General features: G+C 42.1%; 1 protein-coding gene across 1 annotated transcript; it reads left to right on the top strand.

The window, feature by feature from the left end:
* Positions 1–368: 368 nt before the first annotated feature.
* On the top strand, positions 369–16,839 carry PSMB5 (proteasome 20S subunit beta 5). The gene is made up of 3 exons (XM_041712903.2): positions 369–667; positions 7,341–7,647; positions 16,488–16,839. The coding sequence occupies exons 1-3, from the start codon at positions 419–421 to the stop codon at positions 16,769–16,771; spliced, it is 840 nt and encodes a 279-aa protein (XP_041568837.2). The 5' UTR covers positions 369–418; the 3' UTR covers positions 16,772–16,839.
* The last annotated feature ends 973 nt before the right edge of the window (positions 16,840–17,812 follow it).

Below are 17,812 nucleotides of genomic sequence, written 5' to 3'. Positions count from 1 at the left end.
CTCCGAACCTGCCGAATTTCACCCCAAAAAATTCCATTTTTCGTCCCCAAAACGCCGCGTTTTGTCCCCAAACCCTTCAGCTCCAATTAATAATTTAAAATATTTTAATTCCGCCTTCCAATTTAACCGAAATTTGAATTTTTCGCCTCATTTTACCGCTTTAATTCCCGTTTTATTCCCCCCTCGTCCAGTCATGCCCTCAACCAAAATGGCGCCGGCGCCTTTTCGCTTCCCGCTTTGCCCTTAATCAAAATGGCGACAGCGCCTTCAGGCGCGTATTGAATCCATTCTGCGCATGCGCCGGCGCCATTTCGTGCTGTTTGCGCATTGCCCTTAACAAAGATGGCGCCCGCACCCGCCTCACCGCCGCCATTTTGTGGGCGCTGAATTTCCCTCCCCTCAGGTGCCAGAATCCAAGATGGCGCTGGCCAGCGTCCTCCGTGCGGAGCTCGCGGAATTTTCCCCAATTTTCCCCAAAAATTTCCCAAAAAATTTTCCCAAAAATTTCCCGGAGGATTTTCCCGATGATTCCGAAGGGATCCCCGAAATCCTGAGGGATCCGCCGGGTCCGCCGCGGGTTCTGGCGGCTCCGCCGTGGGGGTTTGAGGCGGAGCCGGAGGGGCCCGGGCTGCAAATCCTTCACGGCACAACGACTTTGGCCTTTAAGGTGAGGGGAAATAACTGAAAAATTCAGTTTTTTTGGGGAAAAATTGAGGTTGGGAGGGTAAAATTCAGTTTTTGGGGTTAAAAATGGAGGTTTGGGAGGGTAAAAATCAGTTTTTGGGGGAAAAAATTGAGGTTGGGGAGGGTAAAATTCAGTTTTTGGGGAAAAAATTGAGGTTGGGGAGGGTAAAATTCAGTTTTTGGGTAAAAAATTGAGGTTGGGGAGGGCAAAATTCAGTTTTTGGGGTAAAAAATTGAAGTTTGGGAGGGTAAAATTCAGTTTTTGGGGTAAAAATTGAGGTTGGGGAGGGTAAAATTCAGTTTTTGGGTAAAAAATTGAGGTTGGGAGTCAAAAAATTCCATTTTAGACCCAAAAATTTCAGTTTTGGGGCCAAAATTCCTGTCTGGGAACCTCAAAAATTCAAATTTTGACCCAAAAAATTCAATTTTGGACCCAAAAAATCAATTTTTGGACCCAAAAATTACAGCTGGGACCTGAAAAATTCCATTTTGGACCCAAAAGTCGTGGCTGGGAGCCAAAAAATTCAGTTTTGACCCAAAAAATTCCATTTTGGACCCAAAAAATTCCTTTTTCGACCAAAAAATTCCATTTTGGACCCAAAAATCGCAGCTGGGACCTGAAAAATTCCATTTTAGACCCAAAAATTTCCATTTTGAACGTAAAAATTTCCCTTTTGGACCTAAAAAATTCCTTTTTAAACCCAAAAGTCACGGCTGGGACCCCAAAAATTCAGTTTTGGACCCAAAAAAATCCGGTTTTGACCCAAAAATTTCAGTTGGGACCCAAAAAATTCCATTTTGGACCCAAAAAATTCCTTTTTCGACCAAAAAATTCAATTTTGGACCCAAAAATCGCAGCTGGGACCTGGAAAATTCCGTTTTGGACCCAAAAAATTCCATTTTTGACCAAAAAATTTCCCTTTTGGACCCAAAAAATTCCGGTTTTGACCCAAAAAATTCCATTGTTGGACCCCAAATTCCTTTCTGGGACTCAAAAAATTCCATTTTGACCCAAAAATTTCATTTTTTACCCAAAAAATTCCATTTTTGACCCAAAAGTTGTGGCTGGGAGCCAAAAAATGCGTTTTGGACCAAAAATTTCATTTTGGACCCAAAATCTTCAGTTTTGGACCCAAAAATCGCGGCTGGGACCCCAAAAAATTCCATTTTGGACTAAAAAAATTCAATTTTTGACCTAAAAACATTATTTTTGGAACCAAAATATTCATTTTTTGACCCAAAAATCGGTTAGGACCCTAAAATTTCACTTTTGAGCCCAAAAATGTCCATTTTGCGCCTCAAAAATTCAATTTTGGGACCCAAAAATCGCAGCTGGGACCCAAAAAATTCCATTTTAGACCCGAAATTCCTGTCTGAGATCCCAAAAATTCCATTTTGGACCCAAAAATTTCACTTTTGGACCAAAAAAATTCCCTTTTGGAGACAAAAAAAATTCATTTTTGAACTAAAAAATTCCATTTTGGAGTAAAAAAAGGGAAAATTGGTGGAAAAAAATGGGATTTTAGTGGGAAAAATTTGGTAAAAAATGGGGTAAAAAAAGGGAAAATTGGTGGGAAAAATGGGATTTTAAGGGGAAAAATTGGTAAAAAATGGAGTAAAAAAAGGGAAAATGGGTGGGAAAAATGGGATTTTGGCGTGAAAAATGGGAGGAAAAGAGGGAAAATTGGTGGGAAAAATGGGATTTTAGAGGGGAAAAATGGACCAAAAAGAAAGAAAATTCGGTGGGAAAAATGGAATTTTAGAGATGAAAAATTGGTAAAAAATAGAGTAAAAAAAGGAAAAATTGGTGGGAAAAAATGGAGTAAGAAAAGGGAAAATGGGTGGGAAAAATGGGATTTTAGAGGGAAAAAATGGACTAAAAAAAGGGAAAATTGTTGGGGAAAATGGAATTTTAGAGGGGAAAAGATTGGTAAAAGATAGAGGAAAAAAATGGAAAACTGGTGGGGAAAATGGGATTTTAGAGTGGAAAAAATTGGTAAAAAATGGTATTTTTAAGCCAAAAAATTACCAAAAATTGTCCAAAATTCACATTTTTTCACATTTTTTCACTTTTTTCCCAATTTTTTGACGTTTTCCCCCTTTTTTCCCCCCCAGACCCCTCACGGTGTGACAGTGGCTGTGGACTTGTGTGCCATGAGGAAAATGGGGAAAAATGGGAAAAAATGGGATTTTATGGGAGAAATATGGGGAAATGGGAAAAATTGGGGGAAAGAAGGGATTTTAGGGGCAGAAATGGGGGAAAATGGACAAAATGAGAGGAAAAAATGGGATTTTAGGGGAGAAATGGAGGAGAAAATGGGTGGAAAAAATGGGATTTTAGAGGAGAAAAGTGACAAAGAAACGGGAAAAATTGGAGAAAAATGGGATTTTAGAGGGAAAAAATGGAGTAAAAAAAGGGAAAATTGGTGGGGAAGATGTTATTTTGTCCCGAAAAAATAGGAGGAAAAAAGGGAAGAATTAGTGGGAAAAATGGAATTTTAGAGGGAAAAAATGGAGTAAAAAAAATGGAAGATTGGTGGGAAAAATGTTATTTTAGCGTGAAAAATGGGAGGAAAAAATGGAAAAATTTGTAGGAAAAATGGGATTTTCGTGCGAAATGGGAGGAAAAAATGGAAAATTGGTGGGAAACATGGGAGTTTGGCGCGAAAAAAAGGGAAAAATTTGTAGGAAAAATGGAATTTTAGAGAGGAAAAAAGTGGTAAAAAATGCTAATTTTAAGCTAAAAAATCGCCAAAAATCGTCCAAAATTCACATTTTTTTCCCGTTTTTTCCCATTTTTTCCCATTTTTTTCCCATTTTCCCCCCAGACCCCGCACGGCGTGACAGTGGTGGTGGACTCGTGTGTCACGAGGAAAATGGGGAAAAATGGGATTTTAGAGGGGAAAAATTGGTAAAAAATGGGGTAAAAAAAAAGGAAAAATTGGTGGGAAAAATGGGATTTTAGAGGGAAAAAATGGAGAAAAAAAGGGAAAACTGGTGGGAAAAAATGGAGTAAAAAAGGAAAAATTGGTGGAAAAATGGAATTTTAGGTGGGAAAAAATTAGTAAAAAATGGAGTAAAAAAAGGAAAAATTGGTGGGGAAAATGGTATTTTAGAGGAAAAAAATGGAGTAAATGAAGGAAAAATTGGTGGGAGAAATGGGATTTTAGAGGGAAGAAATGGAAGTGAAATGGACTAAAAAATGGAAAAATTGGTGGGAAAAATGGGATTTTAGAGGGAAAAAATGGAGTAAAAAATGGTAATTTTAAGCCGAAAAATTGCCAAAAATCATCAAAAATTCACATTTTTTCCCCGTTTTTTCCCATTTTTTCCCATTTTTTTCACTTTTTTTTCCATTTTTTTTACTTTTTCCCCCCAGACCCGTCACAGCGTGACAGTCGCTGTCGACTCCCGCGCCACGGCGGGCTCGTACATCGCAGGGAAATTGGAGAAAAAATGGGATTTTTGGGGAGAAATGGGAGAAAATGCGTAGAAAAAAAAGGATTTTAGGGGAGAAAATGGGTGGAAAAAAAGTGATTTTAGAGGGAGAAAATGGAAGCAGAAATGGACTAAAAAAAGGGAAAAATTGGTGGGAAAAAAATGTGATTTTAGGGGAGAAATGGGCGAAAATGGAGAAAATTATAGAAAAAAATGGCATTTTAGGGGAGAAAATGGGAAGAAAATTGGTGGAAAAAATGGGATTTTAGAGGAGAAAAGTGACAAAGAAACGGGAAAAATTGGAGAAAAATGGGATTTTAGAGGGAAAAAATTGGTAAAAAATGGAGTTAAAACAGGGAAAATTGGTGGAAAAAAATGGAATTTTAGATGGAAAAAATTGGTAAAAAATAGAGTAAAAATATGGGAAATTGGTGGGAAAAATGGCATTTTAGTGGGAAAAATTTGGTAAAAAAATGGAGTAAAAAAAGGAAAAACTGGAGTAAAAATGGGATTTTAGAGGGAAGAAATGGAGGTAAAATGGACTAAACACTAGAAAAATTGGTGGGAAAAATGGGATTTTAGAGGAAAAATTTGGAGTAAAAGAAGGAGAAATTGGTGGAAAACATGGGATTTTAGAGGGAAAAAATGGAGTAAAAAAAGGGAAAATTGGTGGGGAAAATATGATTTTGGTGGGAAAAAAAGTAGTAAAAAATAGAGTAAAAAAGAGAAAAATTGGTGGGAAAAATGGGAGTTTTAGAGGGAGAAAATGGGCAAAAGAGAAGGAAAAATTGGTGGGGAAAATGGAATTTTAGAGGGGAAAAATTGGTAAAAAATGGGGTAAGAAAATGGAAAATGGGTGAAAAAAAATGGGATTTTAGAGAGAAAAATGGACCAAAATAAGGAAAAATGCAATTTTAGAGAGGAAAGAAGTGGTAAAAAAATGGTATTTTTAAGCTAAAAAATGACCAAAAATCATCAAAAATTCACATTTTTTCCCCGTTTTTTCCCATTTTTCCCCATTTTTTTCACTTTTTTCCCATTTTTTTGACTTTTTCCCCCCAGACCCCTCACGGCGTGACGGTGGCCGTGGACTCCCGCGCCACAGCGGGCTCGTACATCGCAGGGAAATTGGAGAAAAAATGGGATTTTTGGGGAGAAATGGGGAATATGCGTAGAAAAAAAATGGAATTTTAGAGGGAAAAAATGGAGTAAAACAAGGGAAAATTGGTGGGAAAAATGGAATTTTAGAGGGAAAAAAATTGGTAAAAAATGGAAAATGGGTAGAAAAAATGGGCAAAAAATAAGGAGAAATTGCTGGGAAAAATGAGATTTTAGAGGGAAAAAATTGATAAAAAAGGGGTTAAAAAAAGGGAAAAATTGGATAAAAGATGTGATTTTGGTGGGAAAATTTGGTAAAAAATGGAGTAAAAAAGGAAAAATTGGTGAGAAAAATGGTATTTTAGAGGGAAAAAATTGGTAAAAATGAAGTAAATGAAGGGAAAATTGGTGGGAAAAATGGGATTTTATAGAGAAGAAATGGAAATAAAATTGAGTAAGAAAAGGGAAAATTGGGTGGAAAAAATGGGATTTTAGAGGGAAGAAATGGAAGTAAAGTGGAATGAAAAAATGGAAAATGGGTGGAAAAAATGGGATTTTAGAGGGATAAAATGGAGTAAAAAGAGGGAAAATTGGTGGAAAAAATGGGATTTTAGAGGGAAAAAATGGAGTAAAAAAAGGGAAAATGGGTGGGAAAAATAAGATTTTAGTGGTAAAAATGAGGTAAAAAAGCGAAAATTGGTGGGAAAAATGGAATTTTAGAGGGGAAGAATTGGTAAAAAATGGAGTAAAAAAAGGGAAAATTGGTGGGAAAAATGGGATTTTGGCGGGAAAAATGGGAGGAAAAAATGGAAAAATTTGTGGGAAAAATGGGATTTTCGTGCGAAAAATGGGAGGAAAAAATGGAGTAAAAAATTGTAAATTTAAGCCAAAAAATTGCCAAAAATCGTCTAAAATTCACATTTTTTTCCCGTTTTTTCCCATTTTTTCCCATTTTTTTCACTTTTTTTCCATTTTTTTGACTTTTTTCCCCCCAGACCCCTCACGGCGTGACGGTGGCCGTGGACTCCCGCGCCACGGCGGGCTCGTACATCGCAGGGAAATTGGAGAAAAAATGGGATTTTTCGGGAGAAAATGGGGGAAAATGGGTGGAAAAAAAAATGGAATTTTAGAGGGAAAAAATGGAGTAAAAAATGGAAAATGGGTGGGAAAAAGGGGATTTTAGAGGGAAAAAATTGGTAAAAAATGGGGTAAGAAAAGTGAAAACTGGTGGGAAAAATGGGATTTTAGAGGGAAAAAATAGAGTAAAAAAAGGGAAAATGGGTTGAAAAAAAGGGATTTTAGAGGGAAAAAATTGGTAAAAAATGGGGTAAAAAAAGAGAAAATTTGTGGAGAAAATGTGATTTTGGTGGGAAAAAAGTAGTAAAAAATAGAGTAAAAAAAAGAAAAATTGGTGAGAAAAATGGGAGTTTTAGAGGGAGAAAACGGGCAAAAGAGAAGGAAAAATTGGTGGGAAAAATGGAATCTTAGATGGAAAAATCGGAGTTAAAAAAGGGAAAATTGGTGGGGAAAATGGAATTTTAGTGGGGAAAAAATTAGTAAAAAATGGAGTAAAAAAAGGAGAATTGGTAGGAAAAATGGGATTTTAGAGGGAAGAAATGGAAGTAAAATGGACTAAAAAAGGGAAAAATTGGAGAAAAAATGGGGATTTAGGGGGGAGAAATTGTTAAAAAATGGAGTAAAAAATGGGAAAATGGGTGAAAAAAAAGGGATTTCAGATGGAAAAAATGGGGCAAAAAAGGGAAAATTGGTGGGATAAATGGAATTTTAGGGGGAAGAAATGGAAGTAAAATGAAGTGGAAAAATGGGATTTTATAGGGAAGAAATGGAAGTAAAGTGGAATGAAAAAATGGAAAATGGGTGGAAAAAATGGGATTTTAGAGGGATAAAATGGAGTAAAAAGAGAGAAAATGGTGGGAAAAAATCGGTAAAAAATAGAGTAAAAAAATGGAAAATTGGTGGGAAAAATAGAATTTTTTAGTGGAAAAAATTGGTAAAAAATGGTAATTTTAAGCTGAAAAATTGCTAAAAAATACCAAAAATTTGTATTTTTTCATATTTTTTCATATTTTTTCCCGTTTCTTCACATTTTTTCCCCGCAGACCCCTCACGGCGTGACGGTGGCGGTGGACTCCCGCGCCACGGCGGGCTCGTACATCGCCTCGCAGTCGGTGCGGAAGGTGCTGCCGATCGGCGGGCGCATGCTGGGCACCATGGCGGGCGGCGCGGCCGACTGCGCCTTCTGGCAGCGTTTGGTGGCGCGGCAGTGCCGCGTGCAGGAGCTGCGCAACAAGGAGCCCGTGTCGGTGGCCGCCGCCTCCAAGCTGCTGGCCAACCTGGTGTACCAGTACAAGGGGCTGGGGCTGAGCCTGGGCACCATGCTCTGCGGCTGGGACAAGCGCGGGCCCGGTAAATGCGGCGTCGGGGGGAAAAATCGGTGTTTTTTGGCACCAAAATCTCCTTTATTGGCCTCAAATTCATGTCTGACCTCAGTAGATTCAATCCCCATGCCATAAACGTCAATAATCCATTGTCACATTTGGTAGCCAAATTGGCCGATTTGGTAGCCACACCCTAAAAATCGCATTTATTGGCCTCAGATTTATGTGTGATCACCCCAGAATTGTTCCCCGTGGTCCAAATGACCAAAATCCATTTTTAGTTTTGGTAGCCACATCGGCCGATTTGGTAGCCACACCTCAAAATTCCCATTTCATGGTCTCAAAATTCACCTTTATCGGCCTCAAATTCCCATTTATTGGCCTCAAAATCGTGTCTGACCTCACGAAATTCGTTCCCCATGGCCTAAAGTTTCTAAATCCACTTTTAGTTTTGGTAGCCACATTGGCCGATTTGGTAGCCACACCTCAAAAATCACATTTTTTGGCCTCAGATTCATGTCTGACCACGCCAGAATCGTTCCCCATGACCTAAAGTTTCTAAATCCATTTTTAGTTTTGGTAGCCACATCGGCCAATTTGGTAGCCATGTCCCAAAAATCACATTTTTCGGCCTCAAATTTATGTGTGATCACCCCAGAATTATTCCCCATGGTCCAAATGACCAGAATCAGCTTTTACATTTAGTAGCCACATCGGCAGATTTGGTAGCCACACCCCAAAATTTGCATTTATTGGCCTCAAATTCATATCAAACTATGCCAGATTCATTCCCTATGTCCTGAAGTCTCTAAATCCACTTTTAGTTTTGGTAGCCACATTGGCCAATTTGGTAGCCACACCCCAAAAATCGCATTTATTGGCCTCAAAATCATGTGGGACCATGACAGATTTGTTCCCCATGGTCCAAATGACCAGAATCAGCTTTTACATTTGGTAGCCACATTGGATGATTTGGTAGCCACGCCCCAAAATTGGCTTTTAATGGTCTCAAATTTGCCCCAAAAATCACATTTTTCCACCTCAAATTTATGTGGGATCAGCCCAGATTCGTTCCCTATGTCCTAAAGTTTCTAAATCCATTTTTACTTTTGGTAGCCACATCGGTAGATTTGGTAGCCACACCCCAAAATTGGCATTTACTGGCTTCAAATTTGCCCCAAAAATCACATTTTTTGGCCTCAAATTCATGTGTGACCATGCCAGATTCATTCCCCATGGCCTGAAGTCTCTAAATCCATTTTTAGTTTTGGTAGCCATATTGGTCAATTTGGTAGCCACACCCTGAAATTGTCATTTAATGGCTTCAAAATCACCTCTGACCTCACCAGGTTTGTTCTCTATGGTCCAAACTTTCAGAATCCATTTTTAGTTTTGGTAGCCACATTGGGACATTTGGTAGCCACACCCCGAAAATCGCATTTTTTGGCCTCCAAATCTCCTTTTTTGGCCTCCAAACAAGGAGCCGGTGTCGGTGGCCGCCGCCTCCAAGCTGCTGGCCAACCTGGTGTACCAGTACAAGGGGCTGGGGCTGAGCCTGGGCACCATGCTCTGCGGCTGGGACAAGCGCGGGCCCGGTAAAAATTCGCATTTTTCAGTCTCAAATTTATGTCAGACCTCACCAGATTTGTTCCCTGTGGTCCGAATGACCAAAATCCATTTTTAGATTTGGTAGCCATATCGGCCGATTTGGTAGCCACGCCCCAAAATTCACATTTTTTGGCCTCAAAATTCACCTTTTTCGGCCTCAAATTCATGTCTCCCTATGCCAGGTTTGTTCCCCATGATCCAAAGTTTCTAAATCCATTTTTACTTTTGGTAGCCACATCGGCCGATTTGGTAGCCACATCCCAAAAATCACATTTATTAGCCCCAAATTCGCGGCTAATCAGCCCAGAATTATTCCCCGTGGTCCAAATGGCCAAAATCCATTGTCAGATTTGGTAGCCACATCGGCCGATTTGGTAGCCACACCCCAAAATTTGTATTTAATGACCTCAAAATCACCTTTAATGGCCTCAAATTCATGTCTGACCTCATTAGATTCAATCCCCACACCCAAAAGTTCCATAATCCACTTTTAGTTTTGGTAGCCACATCGGCCGATTTGGTAGCCACGCCCCAAAATTCACCTTTTTCGGCCCGAAAATCTCCTTTAATGGCCTCAAAATCTCCTTTAATGGCCTCAAAATCGTGTCTGACCACGTCAGATTCATTCGTCACAGCCTAAAGTTTCTAAATCCATTTTTAGATTTGGTAGCCACATCGGCCGATTTGGTAGCCACACCCCAAAAATCGCATTTTTTGGCCTCAAAATCACCTTTAATGGCCTCAAAAATCACATTTATTGGCCTCAGATTCATGTGTGATCACCCCAGATTTGGTCCCTGTGGTCCAAACTTTCAGAATCCACTTTTAGTTTTGGTAGCCACATCGGCCGATTTGGTAGCCACACCCCGAAAATCGCATTTATTGGCCTCAAATTCACCTCTAATCATCCCAGAATTATTCCCCATGGTCGAAACTTCCAAAATCCATTGTCAGATTTGGTAGCCATATTGGATGTTTTGGTAGCCACACCCCAAAATTCACCTTTTTTGGCCTTAAAATCTTCTTTATTGGCCTCAAATTTATGTGTGATCACCCCAGATTTGTTCCCCGTGGTCCAAATGACCAGAATCAGCTTTTACATTTGGTAGCCACATCGGCCAATTTGGTAGCCACACCCCAAAAAACGCATTTTTTGGCCTCAAAATCACCTTTATTGGCCTTAAAATCTCCTTTTATGGCCTCAAATTCATGTGTGACCATGCCAGGTTTGTTCCCCATAGTCCAAATGACCAAAATCCATTTTTAGTTTTGGTAGCCACATTGGGACATTTGGTAGCCACACCCCAAAAATCACATTTATTGGCCTTAAATTTATGTGTGACCTCATTAGATTTGGTCCCCATGGCCTAAACTTGCTAAATCCATTTTTAGTTTTGGTAGCCACATTGGCCGATTTGGTAGCCACACCCCAAAAATCACCTTTTTTGGCCGCAAAATGTCCTTTATTGGCCTCAAATTCATGTCTGACCTCATTAGATTTGGTCCCTATGGCCCAAAGTTTCTAAATCCACTTTTACATTTGGTAGCCACATTGGAAGATTTAGTAGCCACACCCCAAAATTCGCCTTTTTTGGCCCCAAATTCATGTGTGACACAGCCAGATTCATTCCCTATGTCCTAAAGTCTCTAAATCCACTTTTACATTTGGTAGCCACATCGGACGATTTGGTAGCCACACCCCAAAATTCCCCTTTTTTGGCTTCCAAATCTCCTTTTTTGGCCTCCAAACAAGGAGCCGGTGTCGGTGGCCGCCGCCTCCAAGCTGCTGCCAACCTGGTGTACCAGTACAAGGGGCTGGGGCTGAGCCTGGGCACCATGCTCTGCGGCTGGGACAAGCGCGGGCCCGGTAACGGGGGAAAAACGGGGGTTGGTGGGCACCAAAATCACATTTTTTGGCCTCAAAATTGTGTCTGACCATGCCACAATCATTCCCCACAGCCTGAAGTTTCTAAATCCATTTTTAGTTTTGGTAGCCACATCGGCCGATTTAGTAGCCACGCCCCGAAATTTGCATTTAATGGCCTCAAAATCACCTTTAATGGCCTCAAAATGTCCTTTATTGGCCTCAAATCTATGTGTGACCTCATTAGATTTGGTCCCCATGACCTAAAGTTTCTAAATCCATTTTTAGTTTTGGTAGCCACATTGGATGATTTCGTAGCCACACCCCAAAATTGGCATTTAATGGCCTCAAATTTGCCCCAAAAATCACATTTAACACTCTCAGATTCATGTGTGACCTCATTAGATTTGGTCCCCATGGCCTGAAGTTTCTAAATCCATTTTTAGTTTTGGTAGCCATATTGGAAGATTTGGTAGCCACACCCTAAAAATCACATTTTTTGGCCTCAAATTCGCATTTATCAGCCCCAAATTCATGTGTGACCATGTCACAATCATTCCCCATGGCCGGAAGTTTCTAAATCCATTGTCAGGTTTGGTAGCCACATCGGCCGATTTGGTAGTCATGCCCTGAAATTGGCATTTATCAGCCTCAAAATCTCATTTTTCAGCCTCAAATTTATGTCTAATCACCCCAGATTTGTTCCCCATGGTCCAAATGGCCAAAATCCATTTTTACTTTTGGTAGCCATATTGGGACATTTGGTAGCCACACCCCAAAATTGGCATTTAATGGCCTCAAATTTGCCCCAAAAATCACATTTAACACTCTCAAATTTATGTCTGACCTCATTAGATTTGTTCCCCATGGTCTGAAGTTTCTAAATCCACTTTTAGGTTTGGTAGCCACATTGGCCGCTTTGGTAGCCACACCCCAAAAATCGTATTTTTCAGCCTCAAAATCACATTTATCAGCCCGAAATTCATGTGTGACTATGTCACAATCATTCCCTGTGTCCTAAAGTTTCTAAATCCATTTTTACTTTTGGTAGCCACATCGGCCGATTTGGTAGCCACGCCCCAAAAATTGTCTTTTTTGGCCTCAAAATTGTGTCTGACGTCACTAGATTTGTTCCCCATGGTCCAAATGACCAAAATCCATTTTTAGTTTTGGTAGCCACATCAGCCGATTTGGTAGCCACACCCCGAAAATCGCATTTATTGGCCTCCAATTTACATCTAATGAGCCCAGATTTGTTCCCTATGTCCTAAAGTTTCAGAATCCATTTTTAGTTTTGGTAGCCACATCAGCCGATTTGGTAGCCACACCCCAAAAATCGCATTTAATGGCCTCAAATTTGCCCCAAAAATCACATTTTTTGGCCTCAGATTCATGTGTGATCACCCCAGATTCATTCCCCATGGCCTAAAGTTTCTAAATCCATTTTTATATTTGGTAGCCACATTGGCCGATTTGGTAGCCACACCCCGAAATTTGCATTTATCGACCTCAAAATCACCTTTTTTGGCCTCAAAATCATGTCTGACCTCATTAGATTTAATCCCCACACCCAAAAGTTCAATAATCCATTTTTAGTTTTGGTAGCCACATTGGCCGATTTGGTAGCCACACCCCAAAAATCGCATTTAATGGCCTCAAATTCGCATTTTTTGGCCTCAAATTCGCATTTATTGACCTCAAATTTATCTTTGACCACATTAGATTTGTTCCCCATGGTCCAAATGACCAAAATCCATTTTTAGTTTTGGTAGCCACATTGGATGATTTGGTAGCCACACCCCAAAAATCGTATTTATTGGTCTCAAATTCATGTCTGACCTCAGTAGATTTAATCCCCACACCCAAAAGTTCCATAATCCACTTTCAGGTTTGGTAGCCACATCGGCCGATTTGGTAGCCACACCCTGAAATTGGTATTTAATGGCCTCAAATTCATGTGTGATCACCCCGGATTCATTCCCTGTGTCCTAAACTTGCCAAATCCATTGTCAGATTTGGTAGCCACATTGGCCAATTTAGTAGCCACGCCTCAAAATTCGCATTTAATGGCCTCAAAATCTCCTTTTTTGGCCCCAAATTCGTGTCTGACCTCACTAGATTTGGTCCCTGTGGTCCAAATGGCCAAAATCCGCTTTTAGTTTTGGTAGCCACGCCCCCAAATTCTGTAGCCACGCCCCCAAGTTTACTAGCCACGCCCAAAAATTTGCTAACCACACCCCCAACTCACCACGCCCCCAACTCGGTAGCCACGCCCCCAAATTCGGTAGCCACACCCCCAAATTTGGTAGCCACGCCCCCAAATCCGCTTCAATTGGTGTCAAACCGATTTTTAACCCTTTAAACTCACTCGCCACGTGTTTAAATTTGGTAGCCACACCCCCAAACTCACTCGCCACACCCCCAAATTTACTAGCCACACCCCCAAATTCGGTAGCCACGCCCCCAAACTTGGTAGCCACGCCCCCAAACTCTGTAGCCACGCCCTCAAATCCACTCCAAATGCCCTGGAACTGATTTTTAACCCTTTAAACTCACTCACCACGCCCCAAACTTTTAAGCCACACCCCCAAACTCACTGGCCACGCCCCAAATTTTATAGCCACGCCCCCAAATTTGCTCCAAATGCCCTCAAACCAATTTTTAACCCTTGCCACACCCCAAGCTCTTTCGTCACGTGTTTAAATTCGGTAGCCACACCCCCAAATTCATTAGCCACGCCCCCAAACTCAGTAGCCACACCCCCAAATTCACTAGCCACGCCCCCAAATTTCCTCCAAATGCCGTCCAACCAATTTTTAACCCTTTAAACTCCCTCACCACAGTCCCAAACTCACTAGCCACACCCCCAAATTCGGTAGCCACGCCCCCAAATCACTAACCACGCCCCCAAATTGGTTAGCCACACCCCCAAAGTCCATAGCCACGCCCCCAAATCCGCTCCAAACGCCCTCAAACCGATTTTTAACCCTTTAGACTCCCTCGCCACACCCCCAAATTTGTTAGCCACGCCCCCAAATTTTGTAGCCACGCCCCCAATTTAATAGCCACGCCCCCAAATCGACTCCAAATGGTGTCAAACCAATTTTTAACCCTTTAAACTCCCTCACCACACCCCCAAATTCGGTAGCCACACCCCCAAATCCACTCCAAACGCCCTCAAACCGATTTTTAACCCTTTAAACTCTCTCGCCACATCCCAAACTCACTAACCACGCCCCCAAATTCAGTAACCACGCCCCCAAATTCGGTAGCCACGCCCCCAAATCCACTTTAAATGCCCTCAAACAAATTTCTAACCCCCAAACTCACTTGCCAGACCCCTAAATTTGGTAGCCACGCCCCAAAATTTGTAACCACACCCCCAAATTTGCTCCAAATGCCCTCAAACCAATTTTTAACCCTTTAAACTCCCTTGCCACACCCCCAAATTCGGTAGCCACGCCCCCAGATTCGGTAGCCACGCCCCCAAATCCGCTCCAAATGGTGTCCAACCAATTTTTAACCCTTTAAACTGACTAGCCACGCCCCCAAACTTTGTAGCCACACCCCCAAACTCTCTCACCACACCCCATATTCGGTAGTCACACCCCCAAATTTACTAGCCACACCCCCAGATTCCGTAGCCACGCCCCCAAAATTTGTAACCACACCCCCAAATCTGCTTGAAATGGTGTCAAACCAATTTTTAACCCTTTAAACTCATTAGCCACGCCCCCAAATTCTGTAGCCACGCCCCCAACTTGGTAGCCACACCCCCAAGTGTATTAGCCACGCCCCCAAATTTGGTAGCCACGCCCCCAAATCCACTTTAAATGCCCTCGAACCGATTTTTAACCCTTTAAAGTCACTCGCCACACCCCAAACTCAGTAGCCACGCCCCCAAACTCAATAGCCACGCCCCCAAAGTCAATAGCCACACCCCCGAACTAACTAGCCACAACCCAAATTTTGTAGCCACGCCCCCAAATGGTGGCAAACCAATTTTTAACCCTTTAAACTCATTAGCCACGCCCCCAAACTCACTAGCCACGCCCCCAAACCACTAGCCACGCCCCCAAATTTGGTAGCCACACCCCCAAATTTCCTCCAAATGGTGTCAAACCGATTTTTAACCCTTTAAACTCACTCACCACGTGTTTAAATTTAGTAGCCACACCCCCAAACTCGGTAGCCACACCCCAAAATTTGGTAGCCACGCCCACAAATTCAGTAGCCACGCCCCCAAACTTGGTAGCCACACCCCGAAGTTTGGTAGCCACGCCCCCAAATTTGCTCCAAATGCCCTCAAACCAATTTTTAACCCTTTAAACCCCCTTGCCACACCCCAAACTTGGTAGCCACGCCCCAAATTTATTAGCCACGCCCCCAAATTCACTCGCCACGCCCCAAAACTCAGTAGCCACGCCCCAAACTCGGTAGCCACGCCCCCAAATCCGCTTCAAATGGTGTCAAACCAATTTTTAACCCTTTAAATTCACTAGCCACGTGTTTAAATTTGGTAGCCACACCCCTAAATTCGTTAGCCATGCCCCCAAATTCGGTAGCCACGCCCCCAAATCCACTAGCCACGCCCCCAGATTCAGTAGTCACGCCCCAAATCCGCTCCAAACGCCCTCAAACCAATTTTTAACCCTTTAAACTCACTCGCCACACCCCAATTTCACTAGCCACGCCCCCAAATTTACTAGCCACACCCCCAAATTCGTTAGCCACACCCCCAAATCCGCTCCAAATGGTGTCAAAGCAATTTTTAACCCTTTAAACTCCCTCTCCACACCCCCATCTCACAAGCCACGCCCCCAAATCACTAGCCACGCCCCCAAACTAGGTAGCCACACCCCCGAACTAACTAGCCACAACCCAAATTTTGTAGCCACGCCCCCAAATGGTGTCAAACCAATTTTTAACCCTTTAAACTCATTAGCCACGCCCCCAAATTCTGTAGCCACGCCCTCAGACTCAGTAGCCACACCCCCAAACTCACTAGCCACACCCCAAAATTCACTAGCCACGCCCCCAAATTTACTAACCACGCCCCCAAATTTGCTCCAAATGCCCTCAAACTAAATTTTAACCCTTTAAACTCACTCACCACGCCCCAAACTTTTAAGCCACACCCCCAAACTCACTGGCCACGCCCCCAAATTTTATAGCCACGCCCCCAAATTTGCTCCAAATGCCCTCAAACCAATTTTTAACCCTTGCCACACCCCAAGCTCTTTCGTCACGTGTTTAAATTCGGTAGCCACACCCCCAAATTCATTAGCCACACCCCCAGACTCGGTAGCCACACCCCAAATTTGGTAGCCACGCCCCCAAATTTGCTCCAAATGGTGTCCCACCAATTTTTAACCCTTTCACCCCCCCTCCCGCAGGGCTGTACTACGTGGACAGCGAGGGGCAGCGCGTGGCCGGCGCCGCCTTCGCCGTGGGCTCGGGCTCCTCCTACGCCTACGGGGTGCTGGACCGGGGCCTGGCGGCGGCGGCGCGCAGCGAGGAGGCGGCGTGCGAGCTGGCGCGGCGCGCCATCGCCCAGGCCGCGCACCGCGACGCCTACAGCGGGGGATGCGTGAGGGTGATGCACGTGGGACCGGAGGGGTGGAGAGAAGTTTCGCACAACGATATCGCCGAGTTGCAGGAGAAGTATCTGGACGCGTGAGAACCAAAAATCCGGGTTTTGGGGGAAAAAAGTGTAAGTTTTGGGGAATAAAAGTGGAAATAAATGGATTTTTTGTTGTATTTTTGGTGATTTTTTGGGAATTTTTTGGGATTTTTTGGGGGGTTGTTGGGATTTTTTGGGGTTTTTTTGATGAATTTTTTTTAGTGATTTTATGGGATTTTTTGGAGTTTTTTGCAGATTTTTTTGTGATTTCTTTGGGATTTTTTGGTGATTTTTCGGGATTTTTTAGGATCCTTTTGTGTTTTTTTAGGGAATTTTTGTGGATTTTTTAGTGGTTTTTTTGGGATTTTTTTGTGGATTTTTGTGGATTTTTTAGGATTTTTTTTGGTGATTTTTTAGGATTTTTTTGGGATTTTTTTCAGGTTTTTTGGGGGATTTTTTTGGGATTTTTTTAGGATTTTTTTAGTATTTCTTTGAGGATTTTAGGAGAATTTTTTGTGGATTTTTGTGGATTTTTTAGGATTTTTTTTTGATTTTTTTGGTTTTTTTTTGGATTTTTTATGACTTTTTTAGGATTTTTTTATGGCTTTTTAGGAAATTTTTGTGCATTTTTGGAGATTTTTTTGGGATTTTTTTGTGCTTTTTTTGGATTTTTTTGGGAATTTTTTGTGAGTTGTTACGGATTTTTTACTAGATTTTTTGGGGTTTTTTTGGGGGGTTTTTGAGGGATTTTTTGGTGGGTTTTTTGGGGATGTTTTTGGGTTTTTGGGTTCCCCGGTGTCAGCGAATCCCCGCGCACACGTCCCTGCTCTGACGCCATCGCCCCGACTGCGCACCGCGACGCGACAGCGGGGGATGCGTAAGGGTGATGCATGTTGGACCTGATGGGTGGAAGGAGGTTTCTCATGACGACATTGCTGAGCTGCAGGAAAAGTACCTGGAGTGAGGTGCGGAAAATTCTGAATTTTGGGGGATAAAAGTGTAAGTTTTGGGGAATAAAAGTGGAAATAAATTGATTTTTTGGTGTTTTTTTGGGGGTTTTTTGGGGATTTTATGGGATTTTTTTTGGATTTTTTTCAT

The sequence above is a fragment of the Taeniopygia guttata genome, chromosome 36 (assembly GCF_048771995.1).
Source record: "Taeniopygia guttata chromosome 36, bTaeGut7.mat, whole genome shotgun sequence".
In the NCBI taxonomy this organism is placed as follows: domain Eukaryota; kingdom Metazoa; phylum Chordata; class Aves; order Passeriformes; family Estrildidae; genus Taeniopygia; species Taeniopygia guttata.
This window is presented reverse-complemented; position numbering and strand designations above follow the sequence as displayed.